The following is a 24,315-nucleotide window of genomic DNA, read 5'->3' as shown; positions in this document are numbered from 1 at the left end:
GGAAAAGTTCATCAAGTCTTAATCCGATATTACTATTCATCCCAATGTCATCTAAAGGTAAAATGTGGGTTTGTGAACTTTGTGTCCCACATGCAAAGATTTGTTCTTGCAAAATGTTGGTTTTATTTGGGTGGGGCGGTTGTTCCTTCTGCGGAGGACTCTTGGGCTGCCATGAAGCATTACTACATCCAGACGCTGAACGGCAAGAATTGAGTGAGTAGTAGGCTGTAAGATTAAGATCAAATCGACAAAATACTCCCTGGCTTCTCTTCTGATTAAGTATAGGAAGGGAATTACAATTGCATTGTCCAACTACACAAGGACACTATTTTAACCCTTTCGATGCTGATGACGAGCTCAGCTCGTCATGATGCACAGTTGAGCTGTGCTGATGACGAGCTGAGCTCGTCATGAATGCAGCCTAAGTGCAGTTTCCAGCATAGGGGGGGAAAACACCTAGCAGCCAAGGTGTTAAGAAAGTTCCAAAAACAGCACAACCTATGATTTGATCAAAGTCCAATGCACAACCCACTCAACAAAAGTAAACAAGGTCCGATTCTGAATGGTTTACCAGCATTTCTTTATTTGAATCTACAAAATAAATCATGTACAGAGCATCGAGTATTCCCTTAAAAATATGCAAGGCAACATCATAAAGCTTAAAACTGAATGTAAAAAGTATGTATCAAACAAATAAATGTACAAATTAGAAATGGCACTGTATATTCCTTCGATAATGGTGCAATATAGATGTTTTAGAACTAATAGGGAGAGGAATTTCCAGTTTCTTAGTGCAATTTATAAGAATTTCTGATTATTTTCAGGCGTCTTTGTAGTTTTGCTATCATCGTCCATCTTTCTTTCTCAAATACTGCATACAAAAAAGATTTTAATTGGCACTTACGGTAACTGGAACTTAACAAAAAAATTCCGTTGCAGTTTAAAATAACTTGTAGCAATGATACATGGTACCTAAGAGCACAATATTTTTGTTTAAGAGCCAAATGAAATTACAACTTTATACTTGATATTTGATTGAATTACACACAAAAAAGTTACATCATGAATAAGGGAAAGAAAATAATGTAATCAAAAGGGAGGCGTGAATCTGCATTCTTTTACAGCTAGAGAGCACATAATTAAATGTTTACCAACAAAAATATGGTAGGCTATGGGGTAAAGAAAGCTATAAGGAAGAGTAATTGAAATTACTTGGCATGGCTGCACACAAAATAACTCCCAGAAGTGTAATTCGCTCTAGCCTTTTTACCCATTTTGTCCAATAGCCTTACAAGCCTCAAGTAATCCGTTATGAACATTCAGCATGTTTGCTGTTGAATAGCAGAAGGTTAATTCCAAACAATATTGACAGATTTGTAATAAATTGATTTACAGAAAAACTATTACAATTAAATTGATATTTTCATTGTCACTTTCATTCTAAAAATACAGTTGCCGAAAGTCAGAAAATGCAAAAACCATGAAACATGCACATTTTGTGTGCCAAGTATTAGACTGGGCAGCTACCTGTTTCGGTGGCGCATGCATATCTTTGCAGCAATAACACTCATTCTAGAACATATTGCCCTAACTCTGGCTTAATATCAGTAACTTTATGGCTACAAGCAAAGAAGTGTAGGTGAACACAACCCCTTATAATCAATCAACAGTGTGTTGATGCAATGATATAAATAACATTGATATCATTTACAATCCTCAAATTGATATACTGGATTGGCTATAATCACAACGCGGTGTTAAAACATTGTTTTAATTTCTCTTCCTCATCGCTTTTCTCACGGACCTTCGAGTAAGGATTCACACTTAGAATATGTGCCATTAAAAATATATTGTTATGTGAGTGTATTATGTATGTTGTTTAACAAGTAGTTGCTTCAAATAAGATAATGCTATCTGTAAAATTTAAATACAATTAAATCCAAAGATACAGGGGGAAAACAATTGTCACTAAACACATCATCTTAAAGAAAAACATGATTAAAGTAGGGGAATAACTTTGGAGGAGTGGTGGGGCGGCTTAACTTTAAATAGAGCAACATTTGGATATTAAATGGAAGCAGGAGGGAAAATGCATCACAATGAGTGATAAACAGGAAAAGCTGAAACTTTCTAAGTGCCAGGCCAAATGCCACATTTTTAAGTGTAGGAAATATGGCAATGTTTCCAAATCTGCTGTGATTAGCTACACTGAAATCTCAGCCTCAATCGCCCAGCTGGTCTCAGGTAGCATGTACTATGGTGAAATGGCAAGTGCATTTTCATTAGCGATTTTCAGCAGTGATATCAATTCTTTAAAGTGACACCTGGGTGTTCTTTTTAATAGGGATCTGTTAATCTATATACTGGATTAAAATTGGTCCCTGAGGCAAAGTTTTCCATTATGGTCCCTTTGATTCAAAAGGTATCGTCTTATCTTAAGGCATGGTGTAGCTCAAACCTGCACTTGAGAGAGGACTACATCAGTTTAACGAACTATGCACAAGACTTGACCGATCAATGTTCTCGTAACTTGTTCTGTTCCAAAGGTTTAAAGGCTCTTAAATTTAGAATTCACAGTACCTTATTATAATACGGTTCTTCTTTGAGCTGTGTAACAGTAAATACAAAATAAATAGTAAACTATTCCCCAATTCTAGGGAAGGCTGTTTGCAATTTTCAGAGACTTGGCAGGTAACTTCAGACTTAGTAGGCCACTATACTTAGGCTATGACTGTTGCGGTGAACTATCATTGCAAACAACGTTTGAAACAGGATTTCTTTACAAAATAGGATGCTCATTCCTCGTATCACTCTTGTAGAATGTTCAAGGAATACTTCATTTACTGGATTTGAATATAGTGCTAACAGTAGTCAGTCAAGGTGTCTTATAAGATATCAAAGCCCCTTGATTTCACAGCAAAACCAGAAACTCAAGAACTTATTCTATCAAATAAGGAAATGTAATCTGGAACGTTTGAGAAGGTGAATAACCATGCTTAGTCTTTACAGATGGAGTCATTGCTACTTTCAAAAGGATGCTCAAAGCCTGGCTGTTTGATACTTTCTAGTTTTTCAAGATATCACAGCTAGCTTTCCGTTGTCCGCTCTGAGTGCCAGGATGCTTCTGTTTGAAGCACGTGTGCTTTATCAAATCTTGATTGATTGATTGATTGAGATGCAACTCGTTTTTGCCCTGCTCTTGATCCCACATCATTCCGTGGCATCCAAGCAAGATTTTAGGCAGAGAAATTGTTCCACCTATCCTGTGCCAAATACCAAGGTGGCCAAAGGCACTGGTTTAGTTAAATTACTAAATCTTATGGACTAATTTTGCATGTTGCTAACATGTTATATCAGAATTTCGACTCAAAACCCAACGAACAGTAAATGGCATTTCAACTAGGCGCATATACTGAGAAAATAACTTAAGAATAGATCATTCAGGAGAAATTTGTGTTGCTTGTTCCCTCAGGGGCAGAACTGAAGCAGAAGAAGAAAAAAGACAAAGGAGTAAGAAAGATAAATAAAGAAGAATGACACAGTAAAAGCGCTCCCTCGCATAATTCTTAATTAAACTTAAAAAACTGAACGTTTTTCTTGTAGTCTGGACTATTGATCACACAGCGGGCACCAAGAGACTATCTAGACCTCATCTTTAATGGCATATTGAGGAAAGCGGAATTAGTGCTGTGCAAACATCTTGTACCACCAGCGCCTTGTACAATTTAGCACCTTCAGACCCTCACAGGTAAGTAGTTGTACTTAACAAGTACTGATTGACTGATAGATTGATACAACCTCAAGGTTTAAATACAAGCATCCATCAACAAACTGTCTGATAACAGACCGGTGATAATTCTGCCGTCACGGAAAATGAAATGTCTCTGAATACTTGCCACAAAAATATATTTGATTCAATATTGTTTCCAATGTATTCGTGAACATATGCCTACTCTGGCAATGTAGGCTCTGCATAAGTCAACACAACCTGTTGAACATTTGCCCAGTGCTTCAGTGTAATGATAACTAGTTTTTCAGTTCTGGTGACTAACAGATGGACTGAATTAGCATATACAGTTCTCAATAGCTGACAATCTTTAGAAATTTTTCTTAATGATATTTCCTTTCATCAACATAGTATTCTTTCAGGAACTGTGGTTTCTGTAAATATGAATGACCAAGGATCAATACTTTATACTGATATTTGGCTGATAACTGGGTTTTAGGACTTTGGTGTAACAAAAAATGGACATTTCAAAAAGAAGACAACATTTTGAAACAACTGTATAATGACCATTCTAGCTGCACGGAATGGATACCTTATGATTGGAGCTACCAGTGACATGACAGTAAATTAAATGATCAACTACAGTTTCTCTTAATGGATGCAGTGTTACACTGTTGTATCCCTCCATTACTCACCCTTATGAAAAACAAAACATGCTGTACTGATGAATAAAGGTATAGATTTCATAACTTGATTTCATTGATTTTAATGCATGCATGCACCACATAATTTAAGAAAATCATTTGACTTCTTTTGGTAAGTAAAATACCATGGCATGGACAGAATTTGGATAATTGAGGATCCTAAAGAACCTTTATAGTGTGCATAACGTAGAAAACGACTTTTGTTTTCACTCTTAAAAAGACTAAAGTGAAAGAACTTTATTTAAAACGGGGTACACTCATGGCTTTTAACTTCAGGTATTAATACAAGAATCATAAAGAATGACCACTACAAAACGGACTTAAAACTGAATGAACTGCTGGGAGACATTGTATGTACATTTTGAGATGGATGTGTCTAATAGTCGGCTAATACCAATACTCAAACTTTATAAATTGTTAAACATTGTATAAGTTGAAAGCATTAGAAATGTATTTTTAGGATAAATCAATGTTCAGGCAAAAATATTGGCAACTATTTGATAGGCATGGTATCTGAAATGTTTATAGAAACAGACACAACATAGTTTTTCCGAAAGCAATTTGTCTTGATACATACAATTGCGGGTCAAGTTGAACATTTAGGTAATTACTTAAATTATTTAAACTAAATATTTAGATGGGAGATATCCATAGAAAAGGTATCCTCTTACCCATATAGCCCAGGGTGTTGTGGTGGGACTTTGTTACAGCAGAACACACCACAGAACGATCAAGGGGCCAAAGAGTTAACATGCTATATCAAAACAGTGAAATGTAACACATGCAGATGAGTGAGAAGTAAATATCACTCAAGTTCAGTTTAAAGAAGGCCGTAGAGATGTAGGATCGAAATCCGGTGCCAAATATGAAGAGTGATATAACCTCGCCTTGTGCAGTCTTGCAGGCATTCTGTTAGTGGCTTCAATAATAAATAACAAAATAACCTTTATTTTCTATACTGAGAGTGAAAGTACTTTCTTATTAAAAGCAAACATACCCACATTTCACATTCTATTCAACCGAAATAATGTTATTTTACTTCCTAGGTCTTATCCTTAAGGGCCAAACAGAAAAATGTTGGTAATTCATTGTCAGAAGTACCAATGTAGGACATTCATAACAGCAACTAATCTATGACATGCTTTATAAGTACACATTTCAGAACACACACTGCTGACATTTAAGGGACATAATAGCGAAAATCCAGTGAATACCTACTGTTCTGGTACACAAAAACAGCTTATTTGTACCTCTCCATAAAAACATCTGATAACGCCTTTGCTTCTAAAATTGAAAGCCATGTTGAGTGATTAAAAGCAAAAATTTGCTTAGTGATAGAATAGTTGCACCATGAGAAACTCAGAAAAAAATTAAATTAAACAAAATAGATCTCTTTTAAGACCAATCGAATTTAAAACCTACAAAAAGAAATCTCTTTCTGAAAGCATGGTCTTAATATAGTATAAAGTACTAAAAATGCAATCTGTACAGTAATATTAAGTTACATCAGTCCTTATATATATGTATTAAACCCAACAAGCCAAATTGATTGTTTAGAGAACAGGGAGAACATCCTGCATGACTGAACAGCTCCACCAACTTATTCTGCTGAGGGAAAGTCTTGTTCTTCATCGGTGGAGTCCGAAATGGTTATCGTAATCGCATTCTGGAGAAAATCGTATAATTTAACATCCAGATGTTTTTGGCCAAAGCATGGTCTGCATTCAGTATTATAATATTGCATCAACAACTTGTAAACATCCCCTGGAGGAAAGAGAACACATCTACGTCAGAAACTGTGAGAAGAAAAGGTAGCACTGCAATAAAATCTATGACAACAGATTGTGTGCAAAGTAGAAGAGTTCCGCACCACCAGTAGTTTTAACAAATACATTTCTTGAGGGAGGTATGCAGAAAACAACTAAAGCAAGATATACTACGTGGGAAAAGTATTGCAAATATTTTATCTGCCAAATTAGGGGTGATAGTTTCACTTGATTTAATACAGGCCATCTCCCATTCCACTTGAACAATCATTCAGTGTATGCCACTTCAAGTGTTTCATCAAAATTGAACAAGAATGAGTTCTTTACAATCACGTTCGAAAAACCACTATATGTATGCCATATTTTTTGGACAACAATTTAGGGGCATATTTTAAGCAAAGAGTTTTGGTGTCAACATGGGCTTCTATTGGAATTCTCAAGGGCATATTATCAAGCCCATTATCGCCGCTTTAGCAGCAGTTTTCTGGCGCTAAGGCGGCGAAAATTTTAACTGCGTTTCTTGATAATATGCCCCTTAATTTTTTACACTTCTCATCACAATATCACGGGTACTACTTTAGGTACACCACCATAAGATTGGTGAGGCTTCACACAACTTCATATGAGCAGTTTAAAAATAAACAGTGCACCAGTTAAACCACATGAGCTTTATTGCCAATAAGGTACAACCATGAAACCTAGGCCACTTAAATGTCCAACCATGAGGTTCTAACAGAGTTTTGCACAACTTCATTTGGGAAACTATGTTATTCAGGAAGTGTACCAAGAGCATTTAGGAAACCACCCCAGTGCTCTTTTTGGGACTATCCCCACCAGGAGTACGGAGCAACTTAGAAAAATGACCACTGGCATGAGAAACTAGGTCCCTGAAAAGGGAACAGCTCTTGACCTAAAAATATGTTCGCAGAGGGGAGAGGATGGGTGGGTAAGTAAGGAATCTGCAGCTAGATAGAGTCTCTACCAGATAGGGCATTTCTCAGCGTAAGCAATTTCTTCATCTTATAGAGACTTATAGCCTCAGATTCCTTACCTTAGAATATATACCCAAGTAACACCTCTCCAGAGGAAGGTCTGCAAACCCGAATTAGACTAGAAAGTCCAGCAAGACCGAATGGGCAAAGTGCCCATCCTGATGGATCTGCCTGTCCAGGCAGTAGTGTCTGGTGAACGTGTGCAGCGAAGCCCACGTTGCAGTCTGACAGATGTCCAGGACGACGTGCTAACTCAGTGGCTGCAGCCTCTGCTCTGGTGGAATGAGCACGCAAGCCCTCCGGGGGGATGCTTCTTGGCCAATGTGTAGCAGATCTTAATGCAGAGCATAATCCATCAGGAGATGGTTTGTTTCTGAACGCCTTCACTTTCTTGGATCTGACATGCCCCACGAAGACTTCATCGTCAACCAGGAACGGTAATGTGCAGTTAAGGTAGAACGACAACGCTCTTTTTGGGTCCAGCTGGTGGAGTCACTCCTCTTCTTTAGGTGGGTGTGGCAGAGTGTAAAAGTAGGCAAGGTGATGGACTGGCCTATGTGGAACAAGGCAACTACTTTTGGCAAGAAGGATGCTGGAGTCCGAAAGACCAGTTTGGGTAAAAAGAGATGTTCGGAGGCTGAGATATAACGCCTGTGGTTTCAAGACCTCTAGGCAGATGTAATTGCCACCAGAAAGGCCATCTCGATGAGGAGGACCCTAAGCATGCAGTTATAAAGCGGCTCAAAGGCAGTGCAAATTAAAAAAGTAAGAACCAAACTGAGGTTATATTAAGGCTTTACGAATGAAGCTGGAGGAAGACCTTTATCGAAGCTATTCACAATAGGGGACTAGAAAAGGGATGACTGATCTGGCAGCCTCAGGAAGGCTGAAAGAGCAGATAAATGTGTGGAAAGGAGTGCAGACAAAGTGTCAACCTGTTTGTTGTTACAACATGCAAAAATCTTGCACCAACGGCTGGAGTATAGCATCCTGGTGGATTGACGCTGAGCTGCCAAAATAACATTACAGACTTCGGGCGGAAGATCAAACGCTGTCAACTGTCACCGCTCAATTTCCAAGCATGAATGAGGAGTTTTGACAGGTTCCGATGGAGAACACTCCTCTACTGCTGCGTCAGGAGATCCTCTCAAAAGGGCAGCCTTATCAAAAGTCTATTGAACATGCCCAACAGCTCGGGATACCCGACTCTCTGAGCCCCACTATTCTGGAGCCACAAGGATGACTTGGGCCCAGTGGTTCCTGACCACCCTGAGAATGCTGAGCAGAAGTGGTATTGACGGAAAGGCTAAAAGGAGACCACAACTCTACCTGAGACAAAAAGCATCTCAGAGCGAGAACTGCCTTGGAAACGCCAGCGCGCTGAACGGAAGACATTGTGTGTTCTTGGCAGTTGCGAACAGATCTAACCAAAGTTCTCCCCACTGATGAAAGAGACCGTGCATCGCTCTGGTTGGAAACGCCATTCGGGATCCCCTAGGCATCTTCGGCTCAGTTCTTCGCTCTGGTGTTCTGAGAGCTTGCCAGGTGTTGAACCACCAAGGAAACACCCTGACATTCCAGCCATGTCCAGAGACGCAGGGCCCCCATGACAGAGGGTCCATGACCTCACCCGCCCTGTTTGTTGACATACCACATGGCGATGGTGTTGTCCGTTAACACCTGCACTAGTCTTCCTTTGAAGAAGTGTAGAAAGGCTTTTAAAGGCACCTGGATTGCTCAGAGCTTCATCAGGTAGATGTGGAGTCCAGAGTCTTCTGATCTCCACTTCTCCCCGATGGCCGTCTCAGCCCAGGAGTGACACGTCTGTCACTACCGTAGATCTGGTTGTGTAAGGGACAGGGTTCAGCTGCTGACCAGATAGCGTTTCTCTGGCACACACTGTAGATCTTTTGCAGTGCCCTCCTAGATCTGAACCATGTTGGAGCGATTTCCTTGATGCTGTGCCCACTGGAGTTTCATGGAGCTCTGCAGAGCCTGCATATGCCAGCTGGTTTGCGTCACAAGCAGGACGCAGGAGGACATGGGGCCCAGGAGCCTCAAAGTCAGTCTCACCGAAATCCAGGATAGAGGCTGAAACATCAGTATCATATCCTGAATATCCTGGACTTGCCACTCAGGAGGATAAGCCTGAAACAACACTGTGTCCAGAACAGCTAAGATGAAAGAGAGCATCTGAGGAGGGATCAGGTGTGACTTAGGGACGTTGATTGTGAACCCAATGAGTGCAGGAGGGCTGCCATAGTGGGAGACGACCTCCTGTGGAAAGCCCGCCTTTAACAGCATGGCGCAGGCCGCCTCTGAAACCACCGGCAGCACCTGCGCAACCGACTCCCAGAGCGAGTGGGAGTATCGGCACAAAAAGCATGCAGTTCATTGATCACAGTGCAAGGCTGGCAGAAAACAACACCTTCTTTCCCAAGGTATTCAGCCTCTTGGATTCCCTGTCTGGGGGAGTGGTAGGGAATGCTCCAGGATTTCCTTAAGAAGTGGAGGCTTTGACCTCCAACCTATCTGGGTTGGGGTGTGTTGTGAGGAAACTGGGGTCCCCTGAGGTGGGGAGAGTGAACCTATTCACAGGAGCTCCTGAGAAGGTTTTGAACCAGGCTCCAAGTAGGACGTCTGCGAGTGCGTTGCTGAATCCGAGAAGGGCTTCAGATGTAGTGACTCCCGGCTGAAGCTCCTCGGTCAATACTTTCGACTTGACACTTAGCATAGATTGTGCAGCAGTGTCTCCCCTAGCGGTGGTCACCTGTGTCTGTTGCAGTAGTTTGAAAAAGAGTGTTGAGGACAGCTTGGCTTACTGCTGCTTGGCTTGCACATCAACACAATAGTGTTTAGTGAAGGTGTGTGTTGTAGACCATGTTGCTGCCTTGCAAATGTCTTCTAGAGGAATGTTTCCTAAGAAAGCCATAGAGGCTCCTAGTTTGCGTGTGGAGTGCGCTCTAGGAGGAACTGTTAATGTGCGTTTGCTTTGTGATAGCATATTTGTACACATTTAACAATCCACCTTGCAATGCCTGATTTTGAAATGGGATTGCCTTTATGTGGTGGAGAGAAGGCTACAAATAGTTGCTTTGTTTTGCGAAAGGCCTTGGTCCTAGCTATGTAATATAGAAGAGCTCTTTTGACATCTAGTGTGTGTAGAGCTATTTCTGCTACCGTATCTGGGTTTTGAAAAAACACTGGTAACTCAATTGATTGGTTTAGATGAAAAGGAGTAATTACTTTAGGAAGGAATTTAAGATTAGTTCTTAGAACCACTTTGTTACAGTGTAATTGTAAGAAAGGTTACTTGTATAGTGAAAGCTTGAATTTCACTAACTCTTCTAAGAGCTGTAATAGCAACAAGAAAAGCTGTTTTCCATGTGAGAAATTGTAGTTCACATTTGTGTAAAGGTTTAAAAGGGGGTCCCATGAGCCTTGTAAGATCAATATTTAGGTTCCACCCTGGAGAGGGTGGTAACCTAGGAGGAATAATTCTTTTTAATCCTTCCATAAAAGCTTTTATTGCTGGTACTCTAAACAACGACATATGTTGTCTGTTTTGCAGATATGCGGCAATGGCTGCAAGATGTAAATGTATAGATGAATAAACTAGATTACATCTTTGTAAATGTAGAAGGTAACAGATAATATTTTGGATGGAAGCATCTAAGGGATTAATTTGATTATTATTGCAGTAAATGGCCAATCTTTTCCATTTAGCAGCATAGCAAGCTCTAGTAGCAGGTCTTCTGGCTTCTTTAATGATATTCATACAGTCTGGTGGCAGGTTAAGGTAACCAAACTCGAAGACTTCAGGAGCCAGATCGCCAGATTCAGTTGATTTGGATCTGGATGCATGATGGCTCCATGGTTCTGCGTTAACATCGATGATGTGAGAGACAGTTTTTGGTGTGGAACTAGAGAGAGTTCTAGCAGTGTGGTGAACCACGGTTGGCGTGCCCATGTGGGAGCTACCAGAATCAGTTTGAGAGACTGTTGTCTAAGCTTGCGCCACTAGAGGTATTAGTGGGGTTGGCGGAAAAGCGTACGCAAATCTGCCTGACCAGTTCTTCCATATCGAATTAACCTAGGACAACGGGTGCGGAAACCTGGCGGCAATGGTTGGGCATTTTGCGATTTCGTGTGTGGCAAACAGGTCTATGTCTGGATGACCCCACTTGTGAAAGAATGGTTGAAGAACTTGCAGATGTAGTTCCCATTCGTGAATCTGTTGTGTCTGTCGACTTAACAGATCGGCTATCTGAATGTGAACTCCTGGAAGATGTTCTGCAAGCAGATATATCTTTTGTGGAATGGCCCATCTCCAAATATTTTGTGCGAGCTGGGACAGTTGCAGGGAATGTGTGCCTCCTTGTTTCTGTATGTAGTACATGGCTGTCATGTTGTCTGTCCGGATTAAGACAGCTTTGTTCTGTATGTGTACTTGGAAGAACTTTCGCACCAGGAAAATCGCCAGCAACTCTAGGTGATTGATGTGAGGCACCTTTTGTTGAGCAGTCCATCTTCCCTGAGTTGTGTGGTGGAGCACATGTGCTCCCCATCCTGTCAGGGATGCGTCTGTTGTCAGTACTATTTGTGGAACAGGCTCGAGGAACGGCCGCCCTCTGGCTAAGTTTTTGGTGTTCCACCACTGCAGAGAGCGATGTGTGCGGCTGTCTACCAACACCCGGTCTGTCAGTTGTCCTTGTGCCTGGTTCTACTGATGTGCTAGACATTCCTGCAATGGACGCATTTGCAGTCTTGCATATGGTACAATAAAAATGCAAGATGCCATCATGCATATTAGTTGCATGAACACTCTGGCTGGGAGAGAGTGATGGTTTTGAAACCTTGTGACTAAGGCTTGAATGTTCTGTATCCTGGCTGGACTGGGATAAACTAGAGCTGCATTGGTGTTTATGGTAGCCCCTAGGTATTGATGTACATGAGAGGGCTGTAGATGTGACTTGGTGTGGTTTATTGTAAACCCCAAGTTGTGTAGTGTCCAAATTGTGTGGGATGTGCGTTGAACACGCAGGTTGAATGATTTGGCCTTTATGAGCCAATCGTCTAAGTAAGGGAAGATATGGGTATGTTGTCTTCCGAGATGTGCTGCTACTACTGCTAATCATTTTGTGAACACTCTTGGTGCTTTTGTTACCCCGAATGGAAGGACTTTGAATTGATAGTGTTGTCCTTCTAGCACACACCTGTGATACTTCCTGTGAGAAGGATGTATGGGAATGTGAAAGTAGGAGTCTTTGAGGTCTAGTGTAGTGAGAAAATCGCCTTGTTGCAATAATGGGAGCACTTGTTGTAAAGTGATCATGTGAAAATGATCTGAGTGTATGTACAGATTGAGAGGCCTCAAATCTAGAATTGGTCTTAGTGTCCCATCCTTTTTGGGTATTAGGAAGTAGAGTGAATAGACCCCTGTTCCTTGATGCTGCAATGGAACTAGCTCTATTGCATCCTTTTGAAGCAATGAGAGAACCTCTTGTTGGAGCAGCGTTAGATGTTTTGTGGACATTGGACGCTGTGTGGGTGGCATATTTGGAGGGGTAGCTGTAAGCTCTAGGCAGTAACCATACTGGATAATCTGTCTTACCCACTTGTCTGTTGCGATGGAATTCCAGACAGGTAGGAACTGTGTTAATCTCCCCCCTACAGGAGTGGTATGCTGTTGGGGGAGCTTAAGGAAGTCACTGTTTAGTGGTGGAAGAGGATTGATTGTTGTTTTTACCTCGACCTCTTCCCTTATTGTTATTACCTCTGTAGCCCCTCTAAAGTATCCTTTATTAGAGGATGCTTGTGTATTAGTTTTAAAGGAAGCTGAATTGTCTGCTCCAGCTTGTTTGGAGCATCCTCTGTAAAAGTAGCGACAAAAGTAGCATCTTGCTTGGGTGGAATGCAAAGCTCCCATAGACTTGGCTGTGTCAGTGTCTTTTTTCATTTTTTCAAGAGCTGTGTCTACTTCTGGACCAAACAACTGGTGTTGGTTGAATGGTTGATTTAAGATAGTAGTCTGTACCGCTTGCTTAAATCCTGAAATGCATAGCCACGCGTGACGTCTAAGAAGGACACTGGTGTTTATTGCCCTGGATGCAGTGTCTGCTACATCTAGAGCGCATTTAATGGAGGCGTTAGATATAAGCTTACCCTCTTGTATGAGGTCATCTGCTTGTGCTCAGGTAGCTGTTGTAGTAGCTTCTCTAGCTGATCATAGTGAGCCCTATCATACCTTGCGAGGAGGGCCTGTGTGTTAGCAATGCGCCATGCATTACTAGCTTTGGCAGCTATTCTTTTCCCTGAAGCATCTATAATTTTGGATTATTTATCAGGAGGTGGTGGTGCTTCTCTGATGTTTGTGAATTTGCTCTTTTCCTAGCATTTGAAACTACTAGGGAGTCTAAGGGCAGCTGTCCCTTAATGTAAGCAGGATCCCCAGGAGCTGCTCTGTACTTTTTTCTTTCCTTGGGTGTATGATTCTAGCCCGAACAGGACCTTTAAACACTTCTGGGGCATGTTTAATAACTCCTTTAATCATTGGCAGTATTTGCACAGTTTTTTGGGAATGCTCAAAAGTGTCTAGTAAAAAGTCCTCTTCTGCCTCATCTGAATGCATGGTGACATTGTGATAGATGGCAGTCCTAGTAATCAAGTGTCCAAACCCAATATTGGCTACTGGAGGAGAAGGTTTAGATGGGTATACATGTGGGTCAGGAATACCTGGTATATCCTGTGGGTTTGGACACTCCCAGTCTGGTGAACCTGTTGGTTAGGGAAAAGGGTCATCTGGATCGTTCCCTCCCCCATGCTATACTGATCATCATCAGCATCCTGAGGAGGTGTATGTTGTGGAGAATGAAGAGGAGAATTTTGAGGTGAATTGTTTAGAGGGACAGGAGGAGAGGGAGATACAGAATAAGAAGGGTGCATAGGAGATGTGGCAGTCCTTCTTCTTGACAGGCACTGGAGGTGTAGGTGCTGTATCTGACTTCCTCTTCCTGTGTGGTTTGGTGGAAACATGTCCTGTTTCTGGGTCTATGTGTATCCTCTTTTGCATAGGATCAGGTCTAAAAAGCTCTTCTTCAGAAATAGCTTTCGGCACCGATTTTTTCGGCTCCGGGCCAGTTTTCTGCTTGTCTTTAGCCTTAGGAGTCCTTAAGAGTTGTTGTATAGTCCTTTGGCGTAGTGTTTGGCACTGAAGGTATAGTTTTCGGCGTCGAGGCCTGGTTCGAGGGCTTGGAGGCATCAGTAGCAGGCTTTGTAGGTTTCGGCACCGAAGATTTTGGACTGGAACCTGTTTTGGTTGGCTTGGAAGCGTCTGAAACAGGCTTCATTGGTTTCGGTGCAGTATTGTCTTTAGGAGTCAACGGTTTCTGGGTCTTTTTCAGAACTAGGACTTCTTTTGGTTTCGATGCCGAGGGAGCTGGTTGTATCGGCACGTGTGCTTTGCTCGGTATGGAGCTGCCGGAAGGCTTTAATATTTTCTTTGGAGCTGAGCTCGATGGCGGGGCTTTTGAAGGAATGTCTCGGTTTCGACTGGGCCCCGAAGGCGGAGTTTAGACCTTAGCCTTTGGTTTAGGTGTTGGGGCTGTGATAGGGGCAAGTCGTACTCATGCGTTGACCTGATGGTATGGAGTCATCGGAGTCGTCTGCCTCAGATACGATCTGGAGATCATCGGAATCTTCCTCTGGGACACATGGACCTTCGTCAAAGATATCCACCGGTTCCGGAGCTGATTTCTGCATGTCGCGTCGACGGGCCCTCCGATCACGAATGGTCTTCTTGGATCGAAAGGACGCACAAGCTGTGCAGCTCGACTCGTCGTGTTCCGGTGATAAACACAGGTTACACACCTCGTGATGGTCGCTGTGTGGAAATTTTGCTCCACATTTGGGACATCTTTTGAATGGTGTCCTTTCCATGAGGTGTAGGCCTCAACACGTGGGTAGGCCCGGCGGCCCGCGTTGGCGACCGGAATCAAAGTGATGAGGTCGAGTCTATGTATATTGAAGTTAAAGGTTGTTTTTAGAAAGTTTTGTGCTTTGAAGTCTTTGAAAAGTAGATTTTCGAACCGGAGCAGAAAAGTTGCATCCGAACCCAGTGGCGGAAAAAAACAATATAAGGATGGAGCCGATGCCCATGCGCACTATCGTCCAAAGGAGGAGTCACCTATCTCGTGACTACAAAGACTTATTCCAAGACGACAACAACATGCAATCATCCGAGCCCAACACCAGGTGGCGATCTAATGCTAAGTGTACAATGTGCAGCTCATATGCCTCGAACATATATTTTTATAAAAGGTCATATAGTGGAAATGCACCTATACCAAATCACATCAAAAGTTGCCCAAGCCTGATGTTTGATCTCAAACTGATAGCTGTGGCATTTTAAAATGGCAACTAGAAAAACCCATTTGGCTGCTTTGCAAATAATCAGCAAAATAGAACTCGAAGGCTACTGCAGCTTACCTGGCACTTGTTCTTGGAGCCTGCATTTCTTCATAGCAGATAAAAGCTACTGAATGTAGGAAATAGATCAGTGAGCTCAGGTGGCATTAGATGACCACTTGCCAGAAAAAGGTAAACTCCATAGCTGATGAAGGATATGTGTGGGAGAAGACAGGGCAAGAAATAGCTGCTGTGAAGTCCTGTGTTTAATGTGGCATATCATGACTGAACAATGTTCAACTGTAAGACTGGAAATTAGTAATATGTGACACATGACTACATTTTGCCCTCAGTTGTATGCGACATATGACCAAATTTTGCCCTCAGTCGTATTTGTTTACAGATGTAAAAAATGCAAAAAGAAGGCTTTAAAAAAAGGGTATGTTTGAATTCCTTAACTTTGGGGCTAATCTAAAATCCAAGTAGGAGATACACATCTGGGTATCTATAGAAGGGTCCGCAAAAAGGTAAGATCATTTTCTTAGATACTGTGAACTAAGCCAAAACCTTTGACAAAATAAAGCTCCAATTTAGACAATTTACTGTGGAGAAGCACTAAATAAGGGTCACCAATGGGTGGTGACTGTAGCTCACCTACCAGTTTAGTAAGGTAACTGTAACACACACAAAAACAACATGATCTGACCCTACACGCTGAAGTTACTGGTTGGAATGGGACTAATGAGCAAAAAATTAAAGGACCACATTCGAATACAAAACTGGTGGGCCTTTTAGTCATGGAATGAATATGAAATATCCTTTTAAAATGCCCCTTAGAGAACAAGGCTCTGAAATGGAAAACATTGCCTGAGGTTTTGTACGATCCAATAACGCACACAAGTCAATTTCAAAACTTGACCATGCCAAGTGGTAGACCAAGGAAAGTGCATCATCCAAGTAGGAAGAAAGCATGGGTTAATTGTTTATAGGAGCAAACACTCGTTGAAAGTGGGACAGTGCAAGGGCAACCCCAGAAAGATACACTGTATTTGACTATGTAGTACAGTATTTTGAGTGGGCCTTTATACAGTATTTTCCCCCATTGTGTACCACAGATAGAGGTTGTTATCCAATTCCTTGAATTGTTTTATGCATTATTTGAATTAAATATTAAGGTCATACCTAGGTTTCACCTAGAAGATACAGAACAATCTGAAGGGAAGGATCATTTTTGTTAGACTTCGCACCTATTATAGATATAAGGAACTGGCCCTGAAAGCAACAAAACGCAGCTATTGCACTTTTCTTTCACTTACATTCACAACTAGCTCTTTCCCAGCAAATCTGATCAACATCTCAAAGTATATAAAGGACTCCTTGGATAGTCTTATGGGTACTACAGTTAAAGTTGCCACTGCTCATAAGAGGATGCAGGGCAGATATTTCCTCATGATTTTTCAACACTGTTACAATCCCAAATTCCTCAATCAGTTTTAGAATGATGGAACATATTAAGCCAGTTCAGTCTTAAGAAGCAGTACATCAGCTGCATACTCCAAAATGATGTGTGTGATCAAGCGCTCTGGGAAGCGCGAAACGCGTTGTGACGATTGGGAGCACCGATAGACGATAACATTTATACCTGCACCTATTTTGGGTTCGTGTCCGAGTTTGCAGCCTGGAGGTAACCTGAGCCGTGCCGGATTATCCTTGGAATATAAATAAATACACACATATATAATATATATATATTCACTGAAAAAACCATTGGTTTCACACCAGTTATAGTTCGGAATTAGCATTTAAAAAACCTATTAAATTCACTGAAAAAACCATAGGTTTCACACCAGTTATAGTTAGCATGAAGTTTTACTCGCATAAAACCATTGAAATTCCCACGTTATAGTTAGTTGGACTCACTATAACTTGCGCGTGCAATGCACTGCTGATGACGTCACATATCACATCACTCATGACATGGTCAGTGACATGACTCATGACATTACTGATGACACCATCCAGTGAATGTGTGTCTTTCTGAAAAATAAATATGTTATATATTTGTATTTGTAAAGGTCGATGGAAGAATAAATGTTTAAATAAGTGTGTAAATGGATGTTTTTTTAATAACATATTGATTGGTTAACTGGCTTATAAAGTGTATCTTAGTGAATACATATATTAGCGAGTAATTTTTAAATATTTAAATGTATGTATCAGTGTTTCACTTTGTGTATAAGTGGCTGCATGGGTTGGTGACTGATTCACTGTTTGTATGTGTTTTGAAGACAGCATATGTGTAGGACTGTATGGGTGGATGAGTGTGTATATGTGTGTGTTAGTAAGTGAATGCCTGCCTCACTACTGTCTTTAAGAGTAACTACATATGTTTTAATCTAGTATATGTGAATATTGATGTATATAAGTGAGTATATGTGAGAGTGAGAGATCGAAAGAGTTCCTGTTTAAATAAGTATGTGTTTCTATAAGTGATTGTTTAAGAGAGTAATTATGTGTAAGTTTCCTTAGAAGTAATGTGCTAGTGTGTGTATAGCTGTATATGTAAATAAATCGATGTTCAATAGTTTATATGCATGTGTGAGTAACTTTTGGATGACTATCGGTGTGTAACAGGATGTATATGTGTATCACTACATATGATGAGTGAGTATATGTATGAGTGACTATATATAACTGTTGCTGAATGAGAGGGTGTGTATATAGATGGTGGAATTACTGAATTGGTTGTTGGAACTGGTTTGGGTATCTCCATTTTTTTGTAAATTTTAGTTTCTATTTTTGAATATGTGTTTCAAGGGTTACATTACACTGAAAGGAGGTCTGTCACTCTGTCACAAGGATGGTGTCATCAGTGATGTCATGAATGATGTCACTGACCATGTCATGAGTGATGTAATATGTGACGTCATCAGCAGTGCATTGCACGCGCAGGTTATAGTGAGTCCAACTAACTATAACGTGGGAATTTCAATGGTTTTATGCGAGTAAAACTTCATGCTAACTATAACTGGTGTGAAACCTATGGTTTTTTCAGTGAATTGAATAGGTTTTTTAAATGCTAATTCCTAACTATAACTGGTCTGAAACCTATGGTTTTTTCAGTGAATTTAATAGGTTTTTAAACAGCTAATTCCTAACTATAACTGGTCTGAAACCTATGGTTTTTTCAGTGAATATCATAGGTTTTTTAAATGCTAACTCCTAACTATATATAGGGCCTCAAACCTCTGAAATGATATATTTTTTATAATGAATCCTTTATTGTATACTTATATAATAATATTTTTTTTTGCCTTGGTGCGCTCCCGGTGCGTGCCCCGCTGTGCGCACCGGAAAGCGCAGTTTTTCGGCGCGCACCGGTTAGCGCCCCGTTAGCGCTATTGCGAACGAAAACATCATTGTGACGTATCGCGTAGCCGCGTCCGCGTGATACGCATGGCGTAAGCGCACCCCGAAGCACTCGAGCGAATACGATCGCGCAACGTACGCATCCAACGCGCTTATGCGACGCAACCCGGGGCGCGTCGCGTAAGCGCGTCGGGTCATGCGACATGAAAATAAGACTTTTTATTGGTGCAGAACAGTTTTGGTTTCCAAATGATGAAAGCCCGGGTCATGTGACCTGAAAATAACACTTTTCATTGGTTCAGGACACTTTTTTTTTCCAAATGATGAAAGACCCCACCTTTTTTCCTTATTCTGACTTTGTTCTTTGACTGAGGAAGACCTGTTTGAACATCTTTGAGAACTATTTTGTACTTTAAAATGGCTACAGTAGCAGCAGCAGCTGGAGCATCTGCACCACCAGCACCACCACCACCAAGAGGACCACCACAACATTACATTGGTGGTCAAGAAGAGGAGGAGGAGGAGGAAGAGGAGGAGGAAGAGGAGGAGGAGGAGGGGAGAAGGTGGCTGCAAGAAGACAATACCCCATACAAGCCAAGGCAGCACATTGTATGGGAGTTTTTTTCTATACCAGAGGGCAAGAAGAAAGTCAATGCGCCCAAGGTGACTTGCCTAATCTGTGGCATGGAACTTTCAAGGGGGAACCCTAACAAAAAATATTCTTTTGGTAATAATACCATGATTAGACACATGCAGCGCAAGCATCCGAACAACTATTCTGCTGCAGAGATGAGAGAACGGACCAGTAACCCTCCCCCAATCTTCAACCACCACCTCCAAAAGAAAGCAACCCACTCCATCGGGACCAGAGACAAGGGAGACGATCCCTTGCATACAACCACGGTTTGGGGAATTCAGAATTACATGTATTTTTTGTGGTAAGACCATCTCCTATGGTGAACAGAGCATAAAGCTCACCCTCCTTGCTGGTGACAACCACAATTGCCCCAAAAAACCCTAATTTGTTCCTGTTTTTTTTTTTTTGCTCCAGTTGAGCCATTTTGAATTCCCTGTTTTTTGTTTCTCCCCATAAAAATAACAAAAAAAATAGAAAATAGTTCATAAAAGCCAAAAAAAGTACAAAATGTTCAAAAAACATAAAAAAAATATAAAACAACAAAAAGAAGAAAAAAAACAGTTTTTAGAACTACCTCCAATTTATAAAAAAAGGCTGCATTTTTTAAAAAACTCTGTCATTCTTTTTTCCTTGTGGTACGCTCCCCGGTGCGCGTACCGGGCGCTCCCCCCGCGCAAATTGATTTTTTTTGCCCCGCGGGGCCCTTTATGGCCCCCACATCAAACCTAGGGGATCAGGGGGGGGGTCTACTCTGCCCCCTTATGGTCATTTCCCCTTTTGTTCTTGCCTCCTCTTTTGTCTCGATCTTACCGAGACACAAGATGGCGGCCGCTCCGGACTGTTTCGAATGTTTACAGACACCCAAGAGCCAATCAGCTTTCCGCGCACAAGTCGCGTAGCGCACCCAGAGCGCTCCCCGGTGCACGTACCGGAGCGCGGCCATAGATATATATATTTTTTTGAACCTAAATTACTCAAAATCCACTGGAGCACATCGGGCTACCAGTCCCTACAATTTTTCCAAATTTGGTGGAAATCCATTCAGCCGTTCGGGGTAAAAGTGAGGTTGACCGCCCTATGGAAATTAACATGGGGAAAACACGTTTTGGAACCCCCCTTTTATCTTGGCCCCCGCTTGACGAATCCCCCCAAAACTTTCAGGGAAGGACCGAAGCGCCGCGAGGCAAATTTGAGGACATTTTCAGGCAGATTCCTCAACCGGCGTCAAAGTTATTCCCAATAGAATGTTGAGATTTTGCATTGAAAAAAATCCTACCTATAACTACTTACTGGCGACCGCCAGTAGGATATATATATATATATATATATATATATATATATATATATATATATATATATATATATATATATATATATATATATATATATATATATATATATATATATATATATATATATATATATATATATATTGCATCATATCAGGGCTATTCTTCACAGCGATGCAACATATCCTGTTGCTAGACATTTTAAGAGAGTGCATGCTAACAACATTAATTGCCTGTCTTATTATGTCATTGACGCTGTAGTTAAGAAAAGGAGAGGCGGCAATAGAGAGCGCCAACTCCGGCAGCTCGAAACAAAATATATTTTAGAGCTAGATTGTAATGGCCCAACGGTTTAAACACGACGGAAGATATGCGCAGCTTTCTGTAATTCATTTATAGCTGCTATATTGGAAGTCTGTCTGTATACTAGCTGAGTTATCTGTAAATAACATCATGAAAAATTATATATTGTAAATACAATCAGTGATTAAACTTGTATATATTTGCCTTTCCCTCATATCAATTTCTCAATAGGTATTTTTATATTTCTTACATGCATTCAAATGTATTTAGGATCCAAATTGATCGTTTTTATCTGTATAATATTAGGAATTAATTAGTTTTCTGATGTACAGATGATTGGACCTACAATATACATTTGAAGATTTGAGAAATTCATACCGTTTACACTTGCACTTTAGTTATTAAGACATGCACTCTTTGCACTTTTTGCCTCTCCATTTACGACTGTCACGTGCGATAAATAATATCAAAATATAGACAATATGAAACGTAGATTCTCGCATGTGTATTTCACAGGAAGCTTTGTTGATTGTAAATATAATCGGATTTAACCGGTAAGACTAAAACAACATAATGGTCATCATGTTGGCAGTTTTTGGATTCATCCAATGAGACTTTTTTAACACGATTTGTATTTATTATTTTACAAATATTTTGGCACACAGCACTTTACATGTTGTTTTAATTATTTATTGAACATGTATATACATAAATTTTGTGTGTGTCAAACTGCGCTCTTATGCATTTATGCAACATGTTGAAATGACAAAACGAAACATAGTATGTTTTCAATGCCTATGCACATGTGACCTGTGATGTCAAACTTGGGAGGGGCACTAATCACTTTAAATATAGTAAATGGTGTTTCCACTTATGATACGTGAACAAGGGCTTACAGGCTTGAAACGCGTTGTGTTGGGTCACTGAAAATAAATCACTTTGCCCACCTGAAATACCTCGGAGGTCTGTGTCTCTTTCCTCGCCTGTCTGCTGCTGCAGAGTATCAGGAAGTGGTTCGAGTTTCTCCAGAGATAGATAGATAGATAGATAGAGATATATATATATATATATATATATATATATATATATATATATATATATATATATCATGATCTATGCCAACTGATTGGCTGCTAAGAGGATGGGGAAACAAGAGTACCTTTGATGTGTAATCGGACCTATATTGACTATTAGTGATATCATCCTGTTAGTCTGTTCTGAGTTACAGGGTTACTGTAGAGGTAACTCGACAGTCATTTATGTTGACCAAGCCCATTAATTCAGACCATTGCTTATATCAACAGAGGAGCATTTCCATATATTCCTACAAATAATACAATGCTTTCTGGAAGTCAAGAACAGCATGCAGACTTTGGCCAACATTTATTATGCTGATAGACATGTTGCCACGTGCACTGCAGAGCTTAAATAAACAGTGCTGCAGTTGTAGGTGGGGAAATGCCTGTGGGCACAGTGGGGAGGACAGTAGTGGCACCGCAGGGCAAACATCGGCGTCCAGAGTACATCAGTGTATTCCTCGCAGAGGAAGATAGGCAAATCGTCAAGACTGGTAAATTGCCTGAACTATCTTATGAATTTCAGTAATAGGCAGAGGGTCCTGAAGTTGGACACAGTAGTCCTAATGGGAATGAAACCGTTTTGGTCTGTGTAAAACTGTTGCAGGCATCAACGTGCCCAGCAATTGGCCAAGCTGTTCGCATCCACATTTACCATTATCTCAGCCTATAGGACTCTCACTTCATGGAGGTCAGACAACTTTGTCAGCAGTGCTCTTACAAGGCACTAGTAGCATGCCTTTGTTGACTGCTTATTCGGAAGTCCCCGGCAACGTAGGGGTCAGAAGGCTAATAGATCATAAGTACAGGTCCTGTGCACACGTATCACATATGAGTTCTTAAGAAAGAAGCAAACACGTTACAGAAATTTTCAAATGAAAATGGTCAAAGTCCAAATGTAGTTTGAATCGTTATTTATCGTGCAGTCTTGACCAGAACAAACAAAGATACAACCAACAGACACGTGTTTCGTCACACCATGTGAAGGTAGTGACTCTTCAGGGCTGTTGGCTTTAATGTTGGAAGTACTTGCACGCAGGTCCGGGAGAACGAACCAGTGCGGCTTGAGTAAATGGAAAAGCGAAATTGAAGGTAAACCTGCTGGGCTGCAATGCCGGAGCGGGAAAATCACAAGACGGATGCGTCCTTAGCGAAAGTTTCAAAATAGATCTAGGTAGTCCAAAATGCTGAAGCACGGGTACGTGCAGTAAGCAGGCAATTGTCGGGATAAATAACGATTCAAACTACATTTGGACTTTGACCATTTTAATTTGAAAATTTCTTTAACGTGTTTGGTTCTTACTTAAGAACTCATTTACATGTGATACGTGTGCACAGGACTTGTACTTATTTGTTTGGTATGGGACTTGTCCCACACCTATACAGGGGCTGTTTTCTGTCTGGGTTTGTTCCCCTGACCTGTCAGCACCGTTGTATCTCAGTGGACACAACCGACTATCGGACATGCTAGAGCGCCACTGCTGCCTGTCTTCCACCCAAACCCAATTCTACTGTCTTCCACCAAAACCCAATTCTAAATCATCACAGGCTAATAGATCATGGTCAGCTGATAACTAGATTGGGCCAAGGGGACACCTTATTCATTGAGGGAAGGTCAATGTAGAATGATGCTGAAGCTCTCAGGCTCACTCACTTCTTGTTCACCGAATGAGATGTTTGAATGTTTCGCTTCTACAATTGGAGTGACTAAGGCAAAAAAAAAGCGTGCATGCAGTGATCCTCATAGCTGATGTGGTGCCATATCTATGCTCTGCTGCAGTGCTGCTGCTTTCGTACCCCCCCCCCCCCCCACCCCGGGTTAGCCTAGCACACTCCTTGAACTTTATATGGGCCGCACATGCGGCATTCAAGTCTCTGCGAAAAAGCAATTTGCTCTATCAGTACCCTGTGGATTATCTTTTGTAACTGTTTCAAGTCTAATAGTACGATAGGCATACTCCAAGTGCTTTCTACTTGTACAAACCAAGCTAACGTGAAAGATTGCAGACAGAACAGGTCGATAAGTATGCAGCCTTGAATATATCC

The 24,315-nt window shown here is 41.1% G+C and overlaps 1 protein-coding gene across 2 annotated transcripts in view; it reads right to left on the bottom strand.

Annotated features, from left to right (window-relative positions):
- Positions 1–563: 563 nt before the first annotated feature.
- PARG (poly(ADP-ribose) glycohydrolase) overlaps positions 564–24,315 on the bottom strand; it is a 1,076,399-nt gene continuing 1,052,647 nt past the window's right edge. For both annotated transcript variants that reach the window (XM_086922071.1, XM_086922072.1), the window contains exon 18: positions 564–6,195. In XM_086922071.1, the coding sequence (XP_086778197.1) occupies positions 6,032–6,195 (164 nt within the window). In that variant the 3' untranslated portion in view covers positions 564–6,031. The remainder of the gene's footprint in view (positions 6,196–24,315) is intronic.

Source organism: Lissotriton vulgaris, chromosome 5 (assembly GCF_964263255.1).
Source record: "Lissotriton vulgaris chromosome 5, aLisVul1.2, whole genome shotgun sequence".
Taxonomy (NCBI): Eukaryota; Metazoa; Chordata; class Amphibia; order Caudata; family Salamandridae; genus Lissotriton; species Lissotriton vulgaris.
Note: the sequence above shows the minus strand (reverse complement) of the source record. Positions and strands in the feature narration are given on the sequence as shown.